This window comes from Protopterus annectens, chromosome 5.part0 (assembly GCF_019279795.1).
Source record: "Protopterus annectens isolate FY-2018-M chromosome 5.part0, PAN1.0, whole genome shotgun sequence".
Classification (NCBI taxonomy): domain Eukaryota; kingdom Metazoa; phylum Chordata; order Ceratodontiformes; family Protopteridae; genus Protopterus; species Protopterus annectens.
Genome location: NC_056735.1, coordinates 322,821,090 through 322,846,919, shown reverse-complemented (window position 1 = coordinate 322,846,919; position 25,830 = coordinate 322,821,090). Strand labels below are relative to the sequence as shown.

The following is a 25,830-nucleotide window of genomic DNA, read 5'->3' as shown; positions in this document are numbered from 1 at the left end:
TACATACATACATATACACACACACATCTATACATATAGATAGACGCATATAGCGTTGAAAGGGGATTAAAACCCCATCACCTAAAGTGTCAACTGAAGATTGGACAGACCAGAATGAAGGAGAAACCCCTTGTCTTGTATTAGAAGATCCATCTGGTGAGGTAAATTGTGATAACTGCTCCTGACCAGACAAAAAAGGAGGGGGGGGGGCACAAAGGAGATTTTTGCAGAGTTCTGTTTGATCTTGTGCAGGACTCTGGAAAGAGGAGGAATGCAGACGAGCATAAAGGAACATCCCCATTAATAAAAAAGAAATGTCGTCTACCCTACAAGACAGGAAGGTTCTGGAACAGAAGCAAGAAGGCTGTTTGTTCAGAGGGGAAGCAAAGAGATCCACTTGCGAGATACCTCACCGATGAACTATGTCCAGAAATACCTCTCTGTAAAGCATCTATTTCTGAGAGTGCACCCTGGACATGCTCAGATAGTCTGCCATTAGGTTTTTCCTGAAGGAATGTAACCTGCTTTTGGATAGCTAGATCACAAGCCTAAAAGACTACTCTGCAAAGAAGATAGGACCTTGTGCCTCCCCCCCCACACCCCACATGGTGAGGTGCAACATGATTATGGTATTGTCCATACAAACCCTTAAAGGGCCTGGGGAACAAAGGGAATGCAGAGCCTGAAGTGCCCATATGTCTTTGATGCTGATGTAATCCCATCGCTCATGAGGAGGCCAGATACCCTGACCCTCATACTGCCTGATGGAGCAGAAGGCTGGAAAAGGATGCCTAGATTGAGAGTAATGTGTCGAATCCATCACTGAAGCTCAAGCTTTTGACAACGAAGCAAGAGAAGTGGAAACTCCAATGGGTGGCAATGTTGAAGCCACACCGACTGCAGGTACCATTAAAACTTTCTCATATGAAGTTTGGCAAGAGAGAGCATGGGAATGGTTAAAGCCTTGAACCCCAGAACCCTCAGAAATTCCCAGTCAGGCATGAAAGACTGAGTAAGCAAAGACTGGAAGCAGGTTGTTAGAGAGTACCTTGGGAGCAACCAGAGACACCAGCATTGGAACAGTTTGAATCCTGCATCCCAGGACAAATTTGATCATCTGGAGATTGAGGGTGAAACCCAGACTGCCATTCAGGAGCCTGGAAAGAAAGGAAGCCTGAAGAATGAGACTATCCAGATAAGGAAATATTTATACTCACTGAAGCCTGCAGAAAGCATTGACTGGTGCCAGTCACTTGGCAAATAGCACTGGGGCTGTGGAAAGACCAAAGGGCAAAGCACAGAATTGAAAATGTAAGGAAGAAAACAAGAAATGCAAATACTTCCTGAAGAGGGTGAATGGTAATATGACGGTAAGAATCCCTCAGATCCAGGGAGACTAGGAAGGCTTGAGGAAGCAAATGTGGAAACAGGGTCTAGAGGGAAAGCATCCCACCTTGAGGAAAGTATTCAAAAGGAAAGGTTTAGCACAGCCCGCCAGGACCCCTTCTGAGAACTAGAAGCATCGTGCAACAAAACCCTGTTCCTCTTAGGGCCTCTGGGACAGGCTGATTCATCCCCTGATCTAGTAAACCCTGCAACACCCCTGAAAAATGTGGAATTTGACCTGAAGGAGATTGGGGAAATAATGAAAGAGGGAAGAGACTTCAAGACCATGAAATAGCCTTGATGGAGGATTGAAAGTTTCCAAGTGTCTGAAGTAATCTGTTGCCAAACAGGGAGAGGGAGAAAGAGAGTCTGAGAGGCAAAAGGCACCTGGGAGATGGGGAAGACAGATTTGTCCTGAAAGGAACGTTTCTGAGGTCTAGGCATCAAAGTTGGTTTATCAAAGAAAAAAAACATGCCTAGGGACTTTCTTACCTATGGAAAGCTGACAAGTCTATCTAAAAACAAATGCAGTTTTAGCAGGAAAATGCCTCTGAAACTTAGGAAAGTGAGAGACAAAAAACTGTTTAAGGTCCTTTATGACCTTGCCTTGGTCCTTAAGTTCTTAAATCTGCCACTCGAGTAATAAAGAGATTGATTATTTAAGGTTAAGCTTTTTGATGCTCCCCTAATGTCATCAGGCGAAGCTTGAAGATGAAGCCAAGAATATCACCTCATAACAGAACTAGAAGTGATGGCATCATAACTACACTTAATGGAGTGACGAGCCACCTGAGATGTGGATCCCAACAAAAGAAACAGCAGTGGATTTAGCCTCAGAATCAGGCAAGTCAGACAGAACCCCTCCGATTTGAGGCAAAATATACCTAGTCACACAGATTTTGACAGTTAATGGCATGAAATGCCAGGGTAGCAGAATTGTAGATCTTATTTCCCAGCTTCTTCATAACTCAACTATCCTTGTCTGAGCGAAGAAGCTAAGAAGGCAAAAGCCATGAAGGCTTATCAGCAGAGACCTACACCACTGCAGGATCAGAACGACACTTAAAGAAACTCAAAACCTCAGGGATTTTATAAAGATTGTCAAGCTTCTTTTGGGCAGGAGGTTAGGAATCAGAAGCCAAAGAAGCAGCTGAAAAAATATCAAATAGAGCAGCCATCAAATGGGGAATAGTAGAAGGCTTAGGGGAGTCCATCTGCAGCAAATCATATCATTTTTTTTGGATGTCAGAATCTGGGGGCAGTCTCACTTAAAATGCACCATCATGTGAACTATTGTATCCCCAAAGGACAATTCTTCCAAAGTGGAGTCAGGACTTAAGAACACCTCCTCCTCACAACCACAGTCCAAGGATGACAGCATTTGCGAGGAGTAGGCCAAGAAATCCTAATCAGAATCCGATTCCTCAGCAGAAGAATCAGGTTCCCTAGATCATTTAAGGGTAGAAGACCAGGGAGGAGCAGGAACTGCAACCTCCTGAGGTGGTCTCAAAGACATCAGGGAATTAAACAAACTGAGTAAAATCCTGCCACTCCTTCTGCGGATCTTTGGGAGAAGGAGAAATGTACTTGGTCTTCTGTCTTTTCTTAGTAGGGACTTCAACTTTAACAATCCTCGGAAGCCTAGAACCTTGTTTTGACTCTCAAGGTACCAGGCACCTCCTCTCTAAGATCTGGGGAATTCTCCTAGGTCCCTCAGATATGATTAGCCAAGGTTCCCACTCCACATCTGCAGCGGACATATGTAAAGCTTCACACAAGATGTGAGAACCCAGTTCCATGCTAGACTCTGACAGGGTCAAAGCAGACTGAACATATGTCATCACCAGGGGGGCCTCAGGGGCATCATTCACCTCAAGAGACAACCATTGGAGGCTGGACAGCTGCAGTATCAGACCTCAGGTTTTTAGTCTTTTTCTTAAGGAAGACTTATCCATGGTACTTAGGCCAACAACTTGAGATGCCAGTTCCCAAGATAAATTGAAAGAGAAGACAGATGGTTATGAAGAGTCTGACACAAATGCCTGAAAAATAAAGCACCTAGTGCATTTTGACTAGATGCTTCTCACAACCAAACATTTGTCTTGATGATCTTTATAGGGAATCTGTCTCTCACACTGACATTTCCCTTTCCTGGATGACATTAACTCTCAAAATGCACTACAAGAGAAAAGAAAAGGAAACCCAACAGGGCACCTATCTGAAATGGCTCAGAATAACCAGCACAGCGAAGGGCATTCAGACCAACGTACAACTGTGGCATTCAAACTGGTGGCAAAGAAGTTCTGAGCACTTTAATGCCCTGCGCTGAAGTGGGAAGAATACATCTGACATACTGCATTGTTAAGAATTACAGGCTTTGTTGTACTGGCCAGATGTAGGGCTATCCTTGGCAGAGGATTCCATCTGTTATGAATACTGCAACAATGAAATGGAAGGACATCAAAAGAAACATTCAAAACTGTTGGCAGTAGAGCTGTTACCAAATTTCTGTCACACAGCATGAATAGTGTGGGACAGGGCAATAGATAAATACACAGTAGAAAAAAATGTGAAATTAGTAGTTCGGTTTTGGAACACGAAGCAGCACAACTGACCCAACGTCTATGGTACAAGGGAGATAAGTAGTTCAGTTTCAGAACAGGATGCAGCACAACCGACTCAACGTCTACAGCAAAAGATAGTTGGAGAAGATGGAGATGAAGAAAGAATCTAACTGGGCATTCCTAGATTTGGAGAAGGCATAAACGGTTCCAAGAAAGCTGATTTGGATAGTCCTGCAATGGTTAGAAGTTTCAGAAACAAAATTAGTGTAGAGTATGTACAAGGACTCAGAGATTCCCAGTGGGAGTGGATGTGCCTCAAGAATCAACTCAGAGTCCACTGCTCTCCATACTAAAGACAGACTACATTAGCAAACAGGATGAACAGAACAAATCAACAAAGCTGCTGTGTGCAGAGAATATGGCATTACAAGCAGACTCTCTAAAGGAACTTCAGCAAATAACAGATGAATGGAAGGCAAAACTGAAGACACACTGGAAAAAAAGGAGGACAGAAAAGATAGTGGCCATGACAGTAAATGGAGGACTTCAAAGAAGCTGAAAATTGAGATAGAAGGGAAAAGAGTGGAACAGGTTAACAGCTTCAAGTATCTGGGTGCCTGGAGAGGGGAGAAGTCTGAAAGAGGAGTCAAAGCACGAATCAGATGTACTGCAATCAACTGGCACAGAGGTCAGAAGTATGCAACAGACAAAGAATCTGAAGACTGTGGTGTATAAAAAAGTGGTGTGACCAGTACTCCTGTACTGTACAGAAACATGGGAAGTGAAAGCAAAGCAGTTGAGGAATCTAGAGGTGATGGAGATGAAGTGCCAGAGACAGGAGGTGGGAAATGCACAGCGACATAGACAAAGAAATTAGGACACAGGAGCAGAAACCAACTGAAGAGAAGGTCAAACAGAACAGATTATGGTGGCTCAGGCACATGTGCAGGAAAACAGTACAGATTTTGTTCATAGGTACTTACTAGTCTTAGAGTGAGGAGATCATAACATGGCCTAGCCCTAATTCCCAGTTATCCCCAAGCAGTGTCTGGTTAAATGAACTGCTCAAGGTGACAGTACGTGAATGAGGGCTAAAGGAATCAAACGCTTTAACACAGTAACTCACAACCTTAACCCTCTGCCAGGCTAACAAAAAGATACGGAAAAGATAGGAAGAAGACAAAAGGAAAGAAGGGTGCCCTGCAAAGAGATGGATGGACTGCATGACATAAGACCTGTGAGAGTTGGACACTACTTTTAAAGGTAGAAGTGTGGCACAGAATCAAGAGGGATGGTGACAAGTTGAAACACCTCTAACCCATGTAGGAAATAAAGAAGGGGGTTGTTGATAATGAAATGAATAAAGCCAACATAGTATCGAATGTTACAGGAGTTACAGACTACAGAGTTTAGAAATATTTTTTTACTAGACTTAAATCTAATTCTTTTCCTCAGCTGCCAGGTAAGAAATCTTTATTCAGAAGAGTGGATCTTTTAAGGGGCACTCTATGGTTTAAATAATACAGATTCTTCACCTGTGGTAGTGATAACTTAGCAAATGGATATAGATATTATCCACACTGGTTTCCAAACAAAACGAATTAAACCTCCCATAAAAATAAACATCCAGCATAATATTTTTCAAAGATCCAACTGGATCCCAGAAACTTTTAAACAATGCTGCTGAAACACTCATTTGCTCAATCAATTCATATCTTGTGGGAGTATTCAAGGAGCCATGGTTTGTGGCAAAAACACTGGCGGTTGTAACGGATGGTAATGTACCTAATGGATTCTGGGCTCTCAAGCCATAGATAATTTTACCCTAAACAAAAGCTTCTCATTGCTGTTACTACAAACATCTTATCTCAAGGAAACTGAATCAGTTTATTATTCCAGATCACTCTTTCCCCTCAGTCTTCATAGCAGCTCACCTTTACAGAGATAATGATGTATAAACCAAACTTTAATAAAATGGTAAGAGGATGGGGTAGGCTACACTCCCGATTTTTTTTTACATTCTGCCCAAAATAAGGCACACAAGAAACATTGCTTCTGTGACTAATGCATTATACGTGCACACCCACATATGTATGTTATGATTACAAGATGTACTAAAATGTGCAAAAGCATCAGAGTAGACTATATTGAAGCCACTGCATCACAAATATACTCATCAAAAAACAGAACCATCAAACCACAAATCACTAACATGAAACAAAACAACCTCCCTTTGCAGTTGCACAACCCAAACCCAAGCAGTACCTGCAAGTCATAATTTGCCTTAATAGTGATAATGTTAGGGAAATGTTTTTACCTCACGTAATGTGCAAGATTGGGGCTTGGGTTATCAGCAAGGATGGACGGGGGGAGGCTTCTTTATTATCCAAACCAAAGGGAAAAAGATTGCACAAACCATTCAATAAAAACTGCAAGACCGACCCAATTTCACTGTGTAAAACTTTAAACCTCCTGTAGAAGTCCATGGGATATATGCAAATGGTGATTTAAGGATACAACAATATTTCAACTACACAGCTTCCGACTGCCCATGACTTTTTCATTTTGTTTTCTTTTTAACTTTTAGGTCTTTATAGGCACATTCAGGTCAATAAAGCCACACCCAATTAGCTGTACATATGCATGTTTCATCAAGCTTTGTTTGGCTAGAAGGTAGAAAACAAAGCTTAAAATCAAGCCTGATGTCTATAAATATCAGGATGCCTACAAAAAAATACATAGTTTGTCTGGATGGCTTTTTTTAATCCTTTGGTTTTGATATTTGGTATGTTTTGTAGGAGCCCTAATATTTATGGACATCAGACGATTTTAAGAGCTGTACTTCTAAAGCATAATCAAACAATTGATTTATGGTACATTTAAGAGGTCAAAAAAGGCAGAAACATGAATATTTGCAACTCGTGGGGTTTGTCTTTACACAGCTCTCAACCTTCCATCTCCAAAATGAGGAAAACTAGGCATCATAATGTGGGACAAATGGGCAAAATGTGGAATACATACTAATGGCTTACTAACAACTTCATCTAGGAAGGTCATAGGCTGTTTTGAATATGCTGGTCTTACTTAATTCATTAAAAGATCCTTTTCATAATATGATTCCTCTCTATTTACCATGGATATCAGCTAAAAAAATTCCTAACACTGAATTTGTGGCAGACCATTTCAATGTGGAACTTTGAGGATCATTAACTTTTTAAGACCCCAAATGAGGTACATTCCACGTAATGAGGTACTCCTGAGAGGTATGTGTCTTTATTATCCTGAATGTACCAACAAAGACTGAAAAAGGTAAAAAGTCATGGGCATTCAGAAGCCATGTGTCTGAAACAGTTACTACCTTGAGGAGTAATCTGCATATATCCTATGAGCCTCCACTACAGGATGTTTAAAGTATTACACAGTGAAGGTTCTAGGTTGGCTGGATCTTTCTTGAAGTTTACATTTTTTTTTTACAGACTAATTCATTGGCCTTGAAATGACCTGAAAGCAGATAAAGGCCTGGAGGAAAAAAATTCCAAATCAAAAAGAAAAGAAATACCATCTGGTCCTACTAACACTAAAATGTCTGCGCATATGCAATATTTACTGTTATTTTAGAAACCAAAGAAAGGGAACAGGTATAAGACTCTCCTGGGTGGATGTATTTTTTTGTTTAATATATTATGGAAGACAGGCCCTGAAGAGGAACTTCTAATATCATCACATCTACCTTTATCACAATTATCAATCTTGCTCTCTTTGCTGTTTTTCCTTTATCTTAACATTTATTAAGCATGATCTAGGCCCTGGAATAGACTGAAGATGATCCTGGGAGCAAGCTTGATGTCAGCAGAATTTTTCAGCTCAGACAACAGCTTGCCTTCCTATTCCCAATAGTATTAAGAGATAAAGGATTCATAGATATTACACTGCCCTGTAAAAGTCACCATGCTGAACAAGAGAGACAAGGTGCGACTGCCTCGAGATAGAAATGTGTGCTTACACTTGCACTTTTTAGTCTCTACTGTCAGTGTCTAATAGCCAACAAAAGCACTCATATATACATATACACACACACACGTATTTATACAAGCATATACAGACATTTTCACATCCAAGCACACTTATGAACTTACCTTCATTATTACATGTATGTATACAAGCATACACAAACTTTTTCCCATCAAAGCACACTTATGAACTTACCTTCATTACTTTCGGCTTCTTCTTTCACTTTCACAAAGTCTCTGTCATGCTCATCCTTCTTAAGATTGCCCCTCTCAAGTGCTTTACTGTCCTTCTCTTTGAAAACTGCAGGTTTGGGAACATAGCCAACATGCTTTTTCTGAGATGGAATTATACATGCAGGTTCAGCACTAACAGATGAAAGCTTTTTTGAGGGAGGCACTGGGGATATCTAAAAGAGCAAACAACAATGCTTCACTTAAGTGTTGCTTCAAACATTTTACAGCCCGTCTCTACACTGTTTATAAGAACCAACTATTACTACACCCCTTGTTAATTAGCCAAATACCTTGGCAGACTGCCGTTCTATGGCGAAAGGATTTACTGGTACGCCCGCAGGTTTTTTTTTCTTCAGCATCACAACTGGTGGTGGTGTAATTAAAGATGATGCCTTAGAAAGCAAAAAAAAAATTAATAGTCTTGAACTGATTTTATATATCTGTATTATTTACTTACTTGCATTTGTTAATCAGGAAGATGAATGACCATTTTCAGTCACAACCTGGGCCAACTGAAAATGGAGGACAAAACATACAATAGTAGCACAATATAACTATATACAAAATATTTTGTTGTAAAAGATAAAAAGTGAATATACATTCATTTTACACTTGACCAGCATCTGAAATGTTCAGGTTATTGTCAGTATCTATAATCCCATGCAACTCTGCTGAAAATCATTGACTAAGGATTTTAAATATTTACGACCACAAGTCACGTGACCTCAGTGTGTCCCTGGCAGAGAAACTAACTATAACGCTCCAGTTACACACTACCCAGTTTTCCATTCCATACTGAATTCAAACAAAAACAAGCATATGAAATCTTGCATTCAGAACATCAATGTCAATTTCTCACAGAAAAACATCACCTCATTCAACAGATCCAAGAACATACAGAAGACCAGCTTGCTCCAAGTTATATCATCTCTAAATAACCACACCAACTTCCTACTTTAACTTTTGAAAGCATCTCAGAAATTTATACCCTGTGTTGTTATCACCCATGGACTATAATCACGGTTGCAAAATATTATGATACTTCTAACCATTCTACGAATAATAAGTAGATTCTAAATTAAAGTAAATAACTACATCCTTAATCAGCTCTCAGTTGCACCAAACAGTGATTTCAATTTGCCACATATGGAGAATACAACCTTTTCTAAGAAACCAAGTACCAGTAAGCACTCTCCAGGGTTAGACACAGACTTGAAGAAACTCTAATCCCTGCATTATAGATGATGTGAAGTTTTGTGAATAAATAAAATTAAATGGAATTATTTTCATCTTTCCCATTTGTATTAATGTAAGAGAGCTAATTGCGTATTCTAAACAGAACTAACCAGTTTCAAAAGTAATGGACACGGCATCACCCGTATAATATAACGTCAACCACAGAAAGAAATCCATTAGCCACTTTTGGTACACAACACTCACATATGGCTCAGATATGAAAGGACAAAAGTAAAATGGTATATAAAGTTAAAGTCAATGTCTCTGAAATGTAATATACACTTAGTCATAGCCCAATGATATGTGGTGCATGCAACATTAACCTACCTTACTCCAAAGAGAGTGATACATGGCTTCTCTGACCTTACCATATGGTCTGCCAGGCATACAAACAGCTGCGAGTACAACCTACTATAAACAGTAGACGTTCGAGTAGGAGACCGCCAAAGATCAAACTTCTGGGTCACGCTCCACTGAGGTCTCCCAATCTCTCCACAAACTCACTCCACTATGACTGGCAGTGACCGGACATTCTAACAAAGACATTTTAACAAAGACATTGGCAAACTTCAAACACTGGACCCCACCCAGTTTGGGTTCGTGAAAGGCCGATCTTGTCTCCTGAACCTGACTGACTTCTTCGAATCAGTCTCCAGAGCTGTGGACGAGGGTAAGGCGGTCCACACAGCCTATTTGGACCTCGCCAAGGCCTTCAACACCATCTCCCAACTCTGGAATCATAGATAAATTTACTCAGCTGGGCATAAATCCCTATGTCACTCGATAGGTTGCCAACTGGCTTACTGACAGAACCCAGACTGTAAAAGTAGCAGACTCCAAATCCAGCCAAGTGACAAGTGGAGTACCTCAGGGTTCAGTCCTGGGACCGCTCTTGTTTGGCATCTACTTCTCTGAAGTACAGGCCAACACTAAGGGACTCTGGCTAACAAAGTTCTCAGATGACTGCAAACTGGGAGCATTATTGAATCCCCAAATGATGTGGATATTCTACAAAAGGGCCTTACAGAAACAGATGCTTGGTGCCAGAGCCATGGGCTCAAGCTTAATGCCAAGAAATGTATAGTTATCCCCCTTGGGAAAAAAACATGTACCCATAAATTACCACATAGGTGGCAGTACACTGAACACCGAAAGTGTAATGAGAGACTTAGGGACACAGGTGGACAGTGGTCTCACCTTCGATAACCACATCGCCACAACAGTCAGTAAATCTTTCTATGTGGCACACCTCATCACCAAGGGCTTTTCATCCACAAAAAGGAGGTCATTGTCCCACTGTACTCATCCCTCATTTGATCCATTATAGAGTACAATGCCCAGTTTGGTATGTACCTCACAAGACATCTGCAACAGCTGGAAAGGCCGCAGAAATACCTCACTAAAAGAATCACAGACCTAAAGCAGATGCCCTATGCTGACCGTCTAAACAAACTCCAGCTATACTCTGTAGCATATCGTCGACTCAGAGGCGATCTCTGCTTAACATACAAGGCTATGTCAAATCCTGAGCTGTTGGACATGCTACACTTAAAGAAATCCCAATCCCTCAGAGCCACACGCTCCAGGGATCTAAACCTTGTCATCACAACAAACAAAATATACTGGAGGGATAGGTTCCTGACCCAGAGACTCCCCAGACTCTGGAATAGACTGCCCATACATGTCAAGCAGAGCGCCTCCTTGGCCTTCTTCAAAAGGAACCTTGACGATTGGATGGGAGATAGGAAATTCACCCCTGGGATCATGTCAGTTGCCTGCTAGACAGGGGTCCAGGGAAGTAAATATTGTGGGAAGAAATATCCGGGGAATTGTTTGGCTAGGCTTGTATAGGCCCTAGGGCCAATAGCCTAGTACCAACCTATGAACCTATAATTAGTGGAGATACTCTAGCCACAATAATATTATTTATTTAGTTCGTTATTGCCTGACATTTGATTACCGGGAAAGTCCAACTGGGTAAAAGCCCACTTTCCGCAGAGGCCTAGAGAGAAAAGGCTCCAAATTATTACAGTGCAATTATATTATTACTTAATACACTACTACTCTACTTTGCTGACCTTCGTCTGAGGTGGAAAGGCCCGTTAAAGGACTCTAGCTTTTCCAAGATGCCCCAGGAGATCTGAGGATCCAGTTTCCATTTTTTGGAATACAGCCTGCTCTGCCTGCCAGCAGACTTGAGAAGGGATGTATAGCCTGGGGATTGGAATTGGCAAAAGGCTGATGGCCACAAAACAAAATTGCCTTAAACTCCTATAAATAACCTCGCTACTCAGAAAAAACATCTAATAGGATATACTGATAAAGGAAACCTGTGTGCGTTGCACACCTGAACAGTTAGTGACAGCAGATGCATCTGCATTAAAATCCTGCTCAGATAAGAACATATCCTATAGCCAATGCTCTGCCAATCAAGAGTTAAACATATGGACTCTGCATATACCTCTCAACCTGTTAAGAGGAAGAAATCTGAACAAAGTCATAAATAATGGGGGCAACAAAGGCACAGATACAAGGACAGTTTTTAAATATTGCTCTCACAAACTTAGAAAGTCAACTGAATAACAGCTTTTGCATTAGCATGAATTTTAAAAGATACATGGTCTAAAACTCAAATGTCTTATTTTCCGACTTCAGTCCTCAATGATTTACCAATGATTTGCCCAAAAAACTAAATTTTTGGAGAAATAGGCCAAAACTATGAGGCAAAAATCTGTACAGTTCAGAGGTATGACTGCATTTCATATGGTATGAATTTCTTTTTCAAACTCTGGGCTCTTAACTTACTGAAACTGTATTAAGAAAGGACATTGCTTTAATCAAGGCCATCTGCGTAACTGGAAAAAATTGTATTTGGCACATCTAAAATTTTGTAAAGCATTTTTGTATTTCTACAATACAGTGTCGGTATGTAATTTTTTTTACATTTGATCTATGTACCTCTGCTTATAAAGTAACTTTGGCCTGTAAAACATTTATTCTCCCCTGAAAAGCCATTTGACATTGCATGCAGATGCGTTCTTGCCATGTCTCTTTCCTTATGGATATGCACATTTCGGGTACATTTATCATAATGGTTGTGCTGACTCATTTTCCACTAATCAGTGCATTAGTTTCATTTCTGTAAGAAATAAGGAATACAGAACAAGAAGCCGTTTTAAATCTTCTGTACTAGACTGAGACAGTTAAAAAGACCAATTCCCTATTCTTGTGGTACATTTCTGTATTCAAGATTACAAGACATCAGATTCTAAAGTATTGTATTTCTTTAAAAAAATGTTAATTTTGTGTGTGTTTTCTAGACTGGTAAGTCTCATTAGGTTACAGACCTACTTTCAGGAGTGGTCCATAGTTACATTTCCAAATGACTAGAGGAAATTCTGTCTTGGTGCAGAGAGCCCTCTATCATTTCTTAAGTATCACAGGGTGTTTTTCATCTGCCTGACTTAACACTGACTCAGAAAGAGAGGACTTCAGTTTAATGTTTTACCAGAAAGATGAGACCTCAAAATTGCAGAACCTCTATTAAAAAATTACTCCATGCACTGGGCATGGAACAGAACCCACAGCCCCTTCTGATCACAACAAAGCATCAAAGCCGAGTGAGCTGCTAACACTGCATAAGATTTTTCATAACCTGTACTGTTCCTGTTATGTGACCATCACTTTGTGATCCACCACAGGAGATTACTAGGCTAATGGCCCTGGGGCCCTTACAAGCCTAGCCAAGAGTTTATCTCCATAAAGAAACCTCAAGTCAGCACCTGGCGCCGCTGTCAGTGAGGGACACAGGTGGAACCCCTGGGACAAATTTGTGTTTTCCCATCCACTCAGCAAGGTTGCGCTTGAAGAGGGTCAGCAAGGTACTCTGACATGTATGGGAAGTCTATTCCAGAGACTAGGCAGCCTCTGGGTGACAAACCCATCTCTCCAGCAGGTTTTGCTGATGTCGCACATTAGATTCAGGCCTTTCAAATGGGTAATGCATGAAGAGTTAGACTTAAGGATATGGAGCATCTCTAGTAGGGCAGTGTCCAAGATTGCCTTGTAGGCAAGGCACAGATCACCCCTGAGCAATCTATATGATACAGAGTAGAGTGATCGTGATTTGAGCCTGTCCGCTTAGGACAGGTGTTGGTGGTCATGGAATCTCTTTGCAAGATATTTCTGTGGCATTTCCAGTTAGTGCAGATGTTTGGAGAGGTACATACCAAACTGGGCGTTGTACTCAATTAATGGTCTAATGAGGGAGGAGTATACAGAGTTAATAACCTCCTTTTCTCTGGATGCATTCCTTTTACTTATGAGATGAGCCAAGTAAAAAGCATTTCTGACCACTGCCGCTATATGATGGCCAAATTTGAGATAGTTATCAACCTGAGTACCCAGGTCTCTCACCACAGGTTTTCTGCTCAGGGGTTTGCCGTTGATGTGGTTATCAGTAGAGGCCATGTTTTTGCCGAATGGTATGATGCATTTTTGCATTTAGCTTGAGGCCATGACTTTGGTACCAGTCATTAGTTGCTGTGAGACCCTCTTGCAGTATGTTAACATCATTTGGGGAGTCAATGACAGCACCCAACTTAGTCATCCATAAACTTGGCCAGCCACAGGCCTTTTGTCTTTGGCATCTACTTCTCAAAGGTCCAGGCAAACAGGAGGGATTCCAGGACAGATCCCTGGAGACCTCCACTAGTGACAGGCCTGCTATCGGAGGTGGAGGTCTCTATTTTGACCTTAAGTATTGTCTGTGAGCCAGTTGGCCACCCACCTGATGAGATAGGGATTTACGCAGAGTTGTGTTAGCTTCTCAATGATGCCCGAGTAGGGGATTGTGTCAAAGGCCTTGGCCAATTCAAGGTAAGCTGTGTGTACTGACTTTCACTCATCCAAGGCCTTGGTGAGGGTCTCAAAAAGTCAACCAGGTTCAACAGGCAAGACCTACCCTTGACGAATCCGACCTGGGTGGGGTCAAGTGCTTGGAGATTGCCTATGCCCTTGTTAATGAGATCCATAATACACTGCACGGCTTTATAGATCAGACTTGTCAAGCTAATGTAGCGTTAGTTTCCTGGGTCAGTAGTGGCACCACCTTTGTGCAAGGGGGTGACAATTGCAGTTCTCCACTCTGCTGGAATGAAGATGCACTTAGGCAGTAGTTGAATAGGATGCTGAATGGCGAAGCCAGTTCTTGCTGGAGATGCTGCGGAATACAGCCTGGGATACTCAAGTCCCATCGACGCTGTGCTCTTTGCCTTGGATAGGGCCTTTAACACTTGATCTATGGAGATAGGAAGTGCGGAACAAGTATCGAGGATGCCAAAAGAGCCTTGGGGGGGGGGTGAAGTTTGTGCTGAACCTATCTGCTAGCAGGTTGGCTAAGTCAACAGGATCAGTGTAAGTAATAATGTTAAGTACTAATTCAGAACAAACCTGGGCTTTCTCATGGAGGTTTCTGATTTAACTGAAGGCTTTTGTGTTTCCCTTTGATTTGGAGGCTAGTTTAGATTCATAATTGGCTTTGGAGGTTATCACTAGTGATCTAATTTGTTTGTAGAGGCTACTGTGGGAGTTTTTCCAATTTGGAATTTGTTCCTTTTTACCCCTGGACAACAGTTCCTTCCTTCTGTTGTAAAGCCTGCTGATAGAAGATGTCCATCAAAAAGGTTTGTTTTAACTTGAGCAGCAGGTTTTAGTTCAGTTGGGTATGGCCGAGTCCATGCAGTTGTACAGGAGTTTGTCAACTGCACTGGCATACTATTCAGCATAGTTGTCTGCATCCTCTGAGGGGGTCAGTGGTGTGAAGCTACCGATACCCTCCCTTAGGAGGTTGTAGTCAGCTTTTGAGAAGTTTTTTAGCTTGATTACAGCTGGGGGGGGGGACTGGGTGGGATAGAAACTTCAAATGAGACAGTCCGATGATCTGATCTCATGAGGGAGGAACATACTACGGGAGTGGTGCAGCAGTCACCCATGTTGGTGAAAAAAGTCCAGAATGTTATCTCCCCTTGTGGGGTATGAGACTAGCTGTTCTAGTACATTAGAATTAATGAGGTCAAGGAATCATTGAGTGAGTGCATTAGTGCAGGAATAGTTCACCCAGTTTATGGTGGGGTAGTTGAAGTCACTAAGGATTAGGGTGTTAGGGGGTACCTTGATAGAGTCAAGTAGAGCCAGGTAAGAGGTGTGGGGGTCTTGAATCATGGAGGGGTGTCTATAGCTGGCTATAACTCGGGTGGATGTCTTACCAACCATCAGTTGCACCTAGAGTATTCCAGTGCGTCATACAGGCAAACCAGTCTGGAGGTGTGCCTGTCATTAATGAAGATAAAGACTCCACCATCCTTAGTCTTCCCGACCTCATTTTGGGGTCAGAATGTGTAGAAATAGGTATAGCCTGATAAGGCAGGGGTGCTCTCCACAGCCCTGAACCAAGTTTTTATGACTGCACAGACTTTGACATCTTCCAGTGCAAGGAGAGCCTCCAGTTAGTGCATTTTCCAGTTAAGGCTCCTAGCGTTAAGCAGCATGACCTTCTATTTACTTTTTGACAGGTCTTTTATGTTGGAAGATTTGCCTTTGGGATATTGCTTAAAAAAGGCACAATGGGGGAGGCAAGGGCCTTGGCCAGTATCCAGAATCCCAGTGGTGACAGGTGGAAGCCATCTCTGGCAAAGCTCTGAGGCCAGTCAGCCATGTCATCCCAGTCAGACAGATACTGGATCCCCTTGGAATGACACCAGAAAGTAAGCCAATTGTTGAAGTCAATTTTCTTTTTGTTGGTATTGTGGTATCACTCTTTGTGAAGGTAGGATGCTGCTTAGGGCTAGGGTCATACCTGCCTGGAGTACAAACTCAGAGCTCAATCATGTCTCTTCATATAGTCCAGGGAGGTACGTCTCAAGTCATTCACACCAACATGGACAATGACAGAGTCCTACTTGTACTTGTTGTGGAGAGACTTAAGTTCATGCGTGATGTGACAGATTCTGGCACCACTCAACAGACCATGACATTCTCCTTGTCGAGCCTGGTGAGGGGGACATCGGTGTGTCTCACAATTGAGTCACCAATGACTAGAATGTTTGGTTTATTGTTATGCCTTGTGCGTTGTGATTGTTTATTGTTTTGCCTTATGGTTGTGTTTGCGAGACACTGGTGTGTTGTCTGCTGTGTGGGATGCGTTTGGTGTTGTGTGTGGAATGTTTGTGTGTGTGTTTTGGAGGTCTCTGCTGTTTAGGTAAGTTTTTTTTTTTGAGGAGCTCTGCACAGATGGATGTGTGTTGTGTTTGGCTATGTGATGTGAGTGGTGTGGTGTTCGTGCTGGCAATACCCACTGTCAAGAGTACCGACGAAGGCGTGAGAAAACATGGAATCCAGGTTACTGATGTAGATGCATTTCTCACAAGGAGAAGAATTACGTGCTAGGAGAAGAGGGCTGTCAGTAAACATGAGGCAGTTGCTACACTGTCTCAGTATGCCCATGTCGACCAGGCTGGCAGGAGAAAGTGATGGGAATTGTTCAGACAGTGTTCCAACTACTTGGGCAGACTTATGGAGAGAGGGTTTTGATAAGGGTCTGCCCCCACAAACACATAGACCACAAAAACCTTCTGAAATGTAAAGTAACTGGACTTAACCAAAAGTCCTAAAACCAAAACTAAGATGCTTAGAATAACAGATTCATCAGGCTACTAACAAGCAGTAATAAATGCAGTAGAATAAAAGCACTTGCAGCAAAAATAAGGTAATAAAGTAGGAAGAACGTACAGTTGTGTACCTACCATAAATGTAGATGTTAGAGTGTATTCACTGTTGCAGTCATTACAATTGGGTTCTCCTGCTGGCAGGCTACCCGCAGTCGGCCTGAGTTCCAAAGTCTAGGTCAGTCGGTTGCTGTTGCCTCTTCCCTGACGTCAGTGCGCCAGGGGTATAAAAGATGCAGCTGACACCATCTTCAGTTTTTCCTTGCCCCAGATGTCAGGTGCCCCAAAACTGGTAGGCTAATTTATGCCAATAAGCATGCATGCACATAGAACAACTTTTCCTTCATCTACAAGCAAATACACCACATAGGTTGTATAGGATAGAGAAGTACAGATAAATCCCAGCAAAGAAAAGGGGGCATGGAGGCAGGGTAACCTGGACTGCAACAGTGAATACACTCTAACATCTACATTTATGGTAGGTACACAACTGTACTATGTTCATCGTGTTTCACTGCTGCAGTCATTACAACTGGGTTGAATCCCAAAGCTAAGGTTGGGAGGCTGGATCTAAATAGAATTAGGAGAGGCTATAAGGCCCTGCAGAACTGCAGTGGCAAAGCCTGCCCTGGATTTAGACAGCGGCCTGCAGGAAGCCTCAAGAGAATCAAAACCACATTGCAAAGTATGCTTTACAACTTGTTCAGCTGCATGCAATAAATCCTGCATTTCTTTATTGTCTGCACATTCCGTACTTGCTGGCATTTTCTGTTTAAGCAAAGACATAAGATATTGCTGATACTTAAGCATATGAAATTGGCAATTTAAGGCTCTTGCAGCCAAGGTAGCAGAGGTATAAATCTTTTTGCCCCATCTGTCTAGGGCTCTAGAATCCCTATCAGAGGGGATAGGGTTTTTTTTGCAGTAGAAGCCTTGACCCCTTTGGGACCCTGAGAGATGGTTTCAGGGTCTGCTGCAGGGTTCTTCTAGAGAAATTTATGTGAATCAGGAGCCCTATAGTATCTGTCTGGCTTAACCGGAGCTGGTGGTAAAGAGTCTAGAGAAAAACTGGACTCTAGAAATACATCATCTACAATGTCTAAAACAGGCGGAATAGCCAGGGGCCTGTGTTGGGGCAATAAAAGGAAATCTCTGAGCCTTTTCTTGGATTCCGAGTAGTCTTGGCTCTCCCAGTGAAAATGCTCCCTCATAGTATGCAGTGTTTCCCCAAAAGAATAATCCTCAGGAGGAGAGGCTGAAGGAATAGATTCTTCAGCATCAGAATCCTCATAGGGAGGAATAGAGTAATCTTGTTCAGAGGAGGAATCAGAGGAAATGGAAACCTGGTCTGAAGATTCATATTCTAACTCTTGCCGAGGCCTCTTTTCAGGAGGGGGATGGGAACCCCTGATCAAAGTAATAAGGTCTTCGGCCATTTTAAGCATCTGTTTTTTTAGGCATGGAGGCCTGTCCAGGTGAATGCTGCACTTGTTTCTTTGTCTTTAGAGCTGCTTTAGTCTTTGCCTTTATAGCTGAAGTAGGTTTTACATATAAGTGTGTAGGCCTGAAAACACCCTCAGAAGCCGATGCCTGCTCAGTGGCTCTGGACCCATCTGAAGGAATGATTTCAGAGTGCCCAACACCTTGAGTTACCAGAGGCCCAGTCGGCTCCACGTGGGAGTCGGAAGCGGCCTGTGGCTCTGAGGTAGTGGGAGTCAGAGGCTGCAAAAACGCCTCTCTGAGAACTGGCGACAGGCCTAGAAGAAGCCTCGTCGTCGGTTTTGGATCTCGGATGCCTGTCCTTTTCTTTTCATTTTTTGTAAACTCCGGTAGTCGGCTGATCCGACGGCATTATATAATTAAATCTTCTGCCAAAGTAATGAAATGCAAAATAGTACAGACGCTTAATAGTGCGTTGGTTAAATCTGGCACAAAACCGACAACTAGTAACGTTATGGTCATGGCCTAGGCAAGGAATACAGTAAGAATGAAAATCCTTATGAGGTATTTGCTTCCCACAAGAAATACAGTTATTAACTTTTTCTGACATCGGTCTGGAGCAAGAAAAAAGTTTCCCCAACTGGGTACTTAGCTTTAATGAAGACTTCGGATCTGAAATTCGAATTTGAAAACTTCAGGAGTCGACCAACCGGCACTTGCGAACTGCTTTTGCTTCGGGCACCGCACAGCATGAAAGACTGGAGAAAATGGCGTCGGCTGCATCTTTTATACCCCTGGCGCACTGACGTCAGGGAAGAGGTGACAGCAACAGACCACAGACCTAGACTCTGGAACTCAGGCCGACTCCAGGTAGCCTGCCAGCAGGAGAACCCAACTGTAATGACTGCAAAAGTGAAACACGATGACATCACAATTACAGTAAAAGCAGCTGAATAAAGTGTAAACATGTTTTTTTTTTTTTGTGGAGATGGAGGCAAAAGAAGATAGTGCAGGATTAAGAAACTAAGGGGGTTGGCCTTCCCAAGTGTCATCTCTGTATTCAGTAGATGGAGTTAATTAGATGGGACAGAGAGGAGTGCCCAAAATCAAAGAGGCAAGGGGGTAGTCCTTCCCAAATGATCTCACTACTCAGCTGAGTGAGTAAATGAGATGGGAATGGGAACAGTGACCAAAATTAAATTTACAGCAGGGGTGGGCAATTCCAAAGCCATCAAGTTTAACAGTACAACAGTAGTTGGCAGGGAGGGTGGGAACAAACAATGCAGACACACAGAGGCCAGCAATAAACAATGAAACAAATACATAAATTTGTTAATGTCTGTTATGTACTTCGCAGATAAAGATTCTAGTTGTCTACTGATGTACTATGTTCTTCATCTGTAACTGTGTGTATAATTGCTATGTTAATCAAACTGTTAATCGCTATGTAAATCCATTGTAACTACTGTCTGTATATTTTAACTGTGGAGCTTTTCTCCCAGGGCCTCTGCTGAAAATGGACCTACGACCATTCGGACACTCCCGGTCAACAAATGTAAATAAATAAATAAATAAAAATAAATAAATAAAGAGAGCACAGTGCAAGGCAAGGGCAAAAAAAAAAAAAAGTTATGTTTTACCATAATGTTCCATCTGTGTTGTAGATCTTTTGTTCATTCATTACAGATAGGACCTCGGTTCCGTCCTCGGAACTTGATACGGCTGTTTTCCAGCTCGCGCAAGCCAAAAACTCTCAGCTAAGAACCTACCCACAATGCCCCTCTCCTAGATACTCCAGATGAAGTTTGCCCACCCTAGATAGAAGAATAGAAAAAAAGGTAAGAGGCTCTGTCTGAGCAACTACCATAACCAGGAGTTCTTCCCCCGCTTGGATTCTCGGTGGATTTTAAGGAGGGCAAGAAGTAATGAATGAAAAAAAGATCTACAACACAGATGGAATGCTATGGTAAGACATAATCTGATGTTGTAAATCTTTTGTTCATACATTACAGATAGGACAGAGTCAGATAGGACAGAGTCCCCAGCTACTTGAGTCATGGGTGGCCCTAAGGAAGGATATTCCTGAGCACCATAGAACCACAAGATGCTCGTGCCCTGGAGGCCAAATCCAATTTGCAATGAGATATGAAGGTATGAGGTCTTGCCCAAGTGGCTGCTGCACAGATATCATCCATAGAGGCTCTGGAATGAAAAGCTACAGAAGTAGCCATAGATCTGGTAGAGGAGGTCTTTATTCTGGAAGGTAAGGGTAGCTTTTTCTATTGGTAGATAAAGGTAATGACGTTTCAAAGCCAAGAGGATAAAGTCACTTTGCAGGACCCAGACTGGTTAAACCTGTTTCCTAAGGCCACAAACAATTGGTTTGTTTTCCTGAAAGATTTAGCCCTGTCCAAATAACAACCAAGCTGCCGGTGCACATCAAGGGTGTGCAAAAGGCACTCCCCCCTATTAGAATTCCTTGGGAAGAAAACCAGCAGGTCAATAGATTGGTTAATGAAAAAGCCATAAATGACCTTGGGCAAGAAAGAAGGGTCAGTACAAAGGGACACCCTATCCATGTGGAAGATCAAGTAAGGACTCTTGACACTCAAGGCCTGCAGCTCAGATAATCTTCTCGCTGAGGTAAGTGCTACTAGAAGTATGATTTTCCATGATAAAAATTTCAAATCACATGAATCAAAGGGCTCTAAGGGAGAGCCTGTGAGAGACTAAAATCACCAGAGTCAAGTCCCAGGGCTCTAAGGGAGGCTTGACATGTAATACTTCCTTCAAAAAGGTCTTGCATAGGCAGTGTGACATAACTGAAGAATGATCAAGAACATTATGAAAATTGTCGATAGCTGCTAAATGTACAGTGATCATTGAAGTTGAGGCTCCTGCATGTAGAAGAGTAGTTTGGTATTGTAGAATATTCTGAATAGGCATAGAGAAAGGGTCTAAGTTCTGGTCTTTGGCCGAAATAGAAAACCTAGTCCATTTACTAGAATAAACCTTTCTAGTGGAAGGTTTGTGTGAGGCCAGAAGAATTTCACAAACAGGAGATGGGATGTCAGGCAGCCTGGCAATCACTGGAAGTGGAAGAACCAAGCTGTGAGCTTGAGACTGTGCAGGTTCAGATGAATCAATCCCTGAGGATGGGATAATAGGTCCTGGAAATGATCCCGGATCCACGGGCAGTGAATCAGATGAGGTCATAGAAACAGGAACCAGACTTGACGTGGCCAGTAGGGAGCAATGAGGATCTCTTTGCTTTTCAACCTCTGAGCTTTCTGGAGAAATTATGGAATGAGGGGAAATGGAGGAAAGGCATACAGAAGACCCGGAGACCAATCATGAGTGAGAGCGTCCCTAGGTGGTTCCCCCTGAGGGGGGATCAAGGCAAAATAGGTCCTGCATTTGTAGTTCAGGGGGGAAGCAAACAGGTTGCAGCAAGGCTTGCCCCAAAGTTGGAAGATCCAATCTGCTATTACAGGGTTGAGGGACCTCTTGTGAGGCATCAGAATGTTCCTGCTCAGATTGTCCGCAATACGGTTGGAACTCCCGGGAATGTGCATTGCTATAAGAAAGCGACTAGAAGCTATTACCCAGTGCCAAATCCTCATGGCTTTCCGACACAGGGGGTAAGATCTGGTTCCACCTTGTTTGTTGATATACCAGACTGACACGTTGTCTGACTGAATTGCAATGGTCCCCAAGGGTAGGGATGCATGGAACGCTTGCAACGCTAAGAGAACTGCCCTCAGTTCCAGGGCATTTATGTGCAAGTTAGCCACGATGGGGGTCCACGTACCTTGGACAGTCTTTCCCTGAAAATGCCCCCCACCCTAACAGTGAAGCATTGGTGGTCACTGTGGCCGTGGGTTGGGGAAGACAACGGTCGACACCAACGATTCTTTTGTGGCTCCATCCACCATAGCATTTTTTCCTTGCAATGGTTTGTAAGGCGTATCATGTGGTTGAGTTGGTGGGTTAACAACGACCATTGTGCGGAAAGGAGCCACTGCAGGATTCTCATGTGCATTCTTGCCAGTGGTACTAAAGTAATGGCAGCTGCCATGGAGCCGAGTTGCAGTACAAGACATGCTGGTACAAACATCTGAGGAAGAAGGTCTTGAATTTGGTGTATTATTTTCAAAAGCCTGTGAGGGGGGAAGAGAAGCTTAACAGGATGTTGTGTCGAAGACCGCTCCAATAAATTCCAGTGTCTTCGTTGAGGACATCCGAGATTTGTCTTTGTTGATTGTAATCCCCCAAAGTGGTGAGTGAGACCTTGAGTGTGAGAAGGGCTGCGGACTAGAAGATTCCTGGTCGGGGCAGTAAGGAGCCAGTCATCTAGATAGGGAAACACCTGGAATCCTTGCAGTCGAAGATGGGCTACCACAACTGCCATACATTTGGTGAACACTCGGGGTGGCTGCCGAAAGACCGAATAGCAGTGCCCTGAACTGGTAGTGATTGGCTCCCAGGCGGGAGTGGAAAAACCTCCGTGAGTGGTGATCCATCTTTATGTGGTAGTATGCATCTTGAAAGTCTATAGAGTACATCCAATTGTCCCTCCCTAGGAAAGGAAGAATGGACTGTACTGTGACCATCCGGAATTTTTGAGATTTGATAAATTTGTTCAGCAGGCTGACATCCAGGATTGGTCTCCAGTCCCGTCTTTTTTGGCACTAAAAAGAACTTAGAGTAAAACACGGATCCTGTCTGTTCTGGTGGGACTGGTTGGAGGACTCTTTCTTAGCAGTTTTTCTATTTCCAAGGCTGCCAATTCCCTCTGATTGTGTGGTACATCAGGGATTCATTTGACGGGTCTGGGTGTTAAGTCGAATGGTATTTGGTAGCCTCTGGATATTATTCTCTGCACCCAAACATCGGTAGTAATAAGATGCCAGGCTGGTAGATGCAGAGAAAAAGGACCCCCAACTGCTTCCAAAGGAAAGCAATTGGGCGGCTGCTCGGGAGCATTGGTAGGGTCTGCCAGGAAAAGAATCGCTGGCTCCCTGGTTACGCGGACCCCCTCTACCCCGAAAGGGGCCTCTTCCATACGAGTTGCTCCCCTCTGCCCTGGGGGGAATTGTTCATCCACAGTGTCACAAAAGGATCCTTGGGATTTCTTGAACCATATCTTTCCTCCCTTCTGGTTCCTGGAGTAGGACCTTTGGGGGTTGGAAAAGCATATGCCCACAGCAGACCAGGTCTTTCAGTCTTTCTCACTACGTGCAAGTGTGTCTCGTACCTTGGGTCCAAAAAGTGCAGATTCGTCGACAGGTGCACTGACAAAGGAAGATTTAAAGGGGTCTGCAAAGTCACACAATCTCCTCCAAGCATTACGTCTCATGACAACACCAGATGCGGCAGCTCGAGCTGCCCCCTTGGTGGTGTGAGATATCAAACGTATCGATGAGTTCAAGATGGATTGAAGGGTAGCTAGCTGTGCGGCTACAGTGTCACATACCTATTCAAGCAGTATCCCCACTAAAGAGGAAGACATTTCAGAAATTAGGTCTATCTGGAGTCGAGTAAAGTGTGCCAGATAATTCAGTGACCGAATGGCGAAGGTCACTGAGGCATAGGTCCGCTTCCCTAATCTGTCCATGGTACGGGAATCCCTGTTTGGAAGATGGACAGTGGAACTATCTTCTGCCAGTTCCGTCTTGGTGGCCACCGCCACGACCATAGAATCAACTTGTCAGCTGCTTGGACCAATGAGGCTGGAATTCAGGTGTAGATAAAATTTTGTCCAGCCTCTGGGGGACAGGTTCTACATGGTCTAGGGCCTTCCAGACATGCTGCACAACAGTTTAACAAGATGGTGGGGTCACCCAGGAAATAGATGTCCGGGCACGGAAGGCCTGCAGAAACACCGATTCCTCAGAAGAAGGGTTAGAGGACTTCCATTCCACCTCGCTGTTTGAGGATTTCCAGAATGTCTCCGAATGAAATGTCGTCTGGGGAAAGCGTGGGAACACTTCTCCCTCGTCACAATCAGTGTCTTCTGTGATAGATTCCTCAGAGGAGTCAATGTGCTTCCTCTTGCACCATTTCTTCGGGTCTATATTAGAACATCGTTTCAGAACTTTGAATGTTCTAATATCGACCCCTATTCAGCGAAAGCTGAAAATAGCGAAGTTACAGAAAACAGAATTCTTTCCTAGGAGAAGAATTTGGTTGTCCGTTCCTGTCGCTTCGCTATTTTCAGCACTGTGGTGGAAAGTTACAGGTCAGTTCAGGTAAGTGTGCGATTGTGTGGATGTGAGAGTTAGGGCGGGTTAGGGCGCGGGTGAGGTGTGTGTGACTGACCTTAGGGTTATGGTTAAGTTAAGTTCGTAGATAGTGGTGTATGTATAGTTTAGTGTATGGTTAGATATAAGATTTTAGGTGTACATTTGTGGATTGCCGTTTGTTTGGTGTGTTTGTGTTGTGTGTATGTGTTTTGGAACAGCAAATTTTTTCCCTAGGAAAAAATTCGCTGTTCTGAATTTTCAATGTTATCAGTTTTTGCTTAATAAGGTCGATATTAGAACATTCAAAGTTCTGAAGCTTCGGTGTTCTAATAGACCAGTTTCTTCTGGGGTGGCTCCCCAGTGGGATCTCCTGAGAAGGGGTTCCCTTCACAGGGGGTTCTTGTAACTTTCGAGACCACGGACCCGACATAGCGGGTTGGGAAAGGAGCATGCTAGGGGAGGTTTCCGATACTGGTGTCCTAGGTGCTGGTTGTGAGCCTTCAGAATGAAGGCCCCTTTCCATCACCTGTACAGCAGGCCCACTTGAGCCCACCTCCAGTTGAGGGGTTCCGAGAGAACTGGAAGCCAGAGCCATGGACATAGGCAGTGCCAGTGAGAAAATAATACCAAGGTATGGACAGTCCAAGCACCGCTCAGAGAAAGCATTGGCTCCATCGTAGCCGATGCAGAAAGGGTGGTCAGTGCCAACAGGGGAGACGCTGCTATTGGAGCAGAGACCGTATGTACCGAAGCAGACATCGGTACCGGGAACAGGGAGAATGCTGGAGAAGGATAAGCAGGGGAAGATGAGGTAAATGATTTAGAGCCAGGAGGGACGGAAGGTCTAGCTGGAATGGGCAATCCCCTAGCTGCCAGAAGCTGATCCACAACCTGCACTAGGTCTAGTTCAGAAAAATTCCTAGGTGATGTAAAGGAGACTGCTGAAGGGGAATCAGGTCTTTCTAGAAAGGTACTAAACCTCTGCCCCAAG

The 25,830-nt window shown here is 43.2% G+C and overlaps 1 protein-coding gene across 1 annotated transcript in view; it reads right to left on the bottom strand.

Moving 5' to 3' along the window:
- The window catches only part of POLA1 (DNA polymerase alpha 1, catalytic subunit), a 3,104,727-nt gene that overhangs the window by 2,815,593 nt on the left and 263,304 nt on the right, over positions 1-25,830 (bottom strand). The window contains exons 7-8 of the mRNA XM_044072304.1: positions 8,485-8,586; positions 8,157-8,367 (exon numbers count right to left, since the gene is read on the bottom strand). Of these exons, the coding sequence (XP_043928239.1) occupies positions 8,157-8,367; positions 8,485-8,586 (313 nt within the window). The remainder of the gene's footprint in view (positions 1-8,156; positions 8,368-8,484; positions 8,587-25,830) is intronic.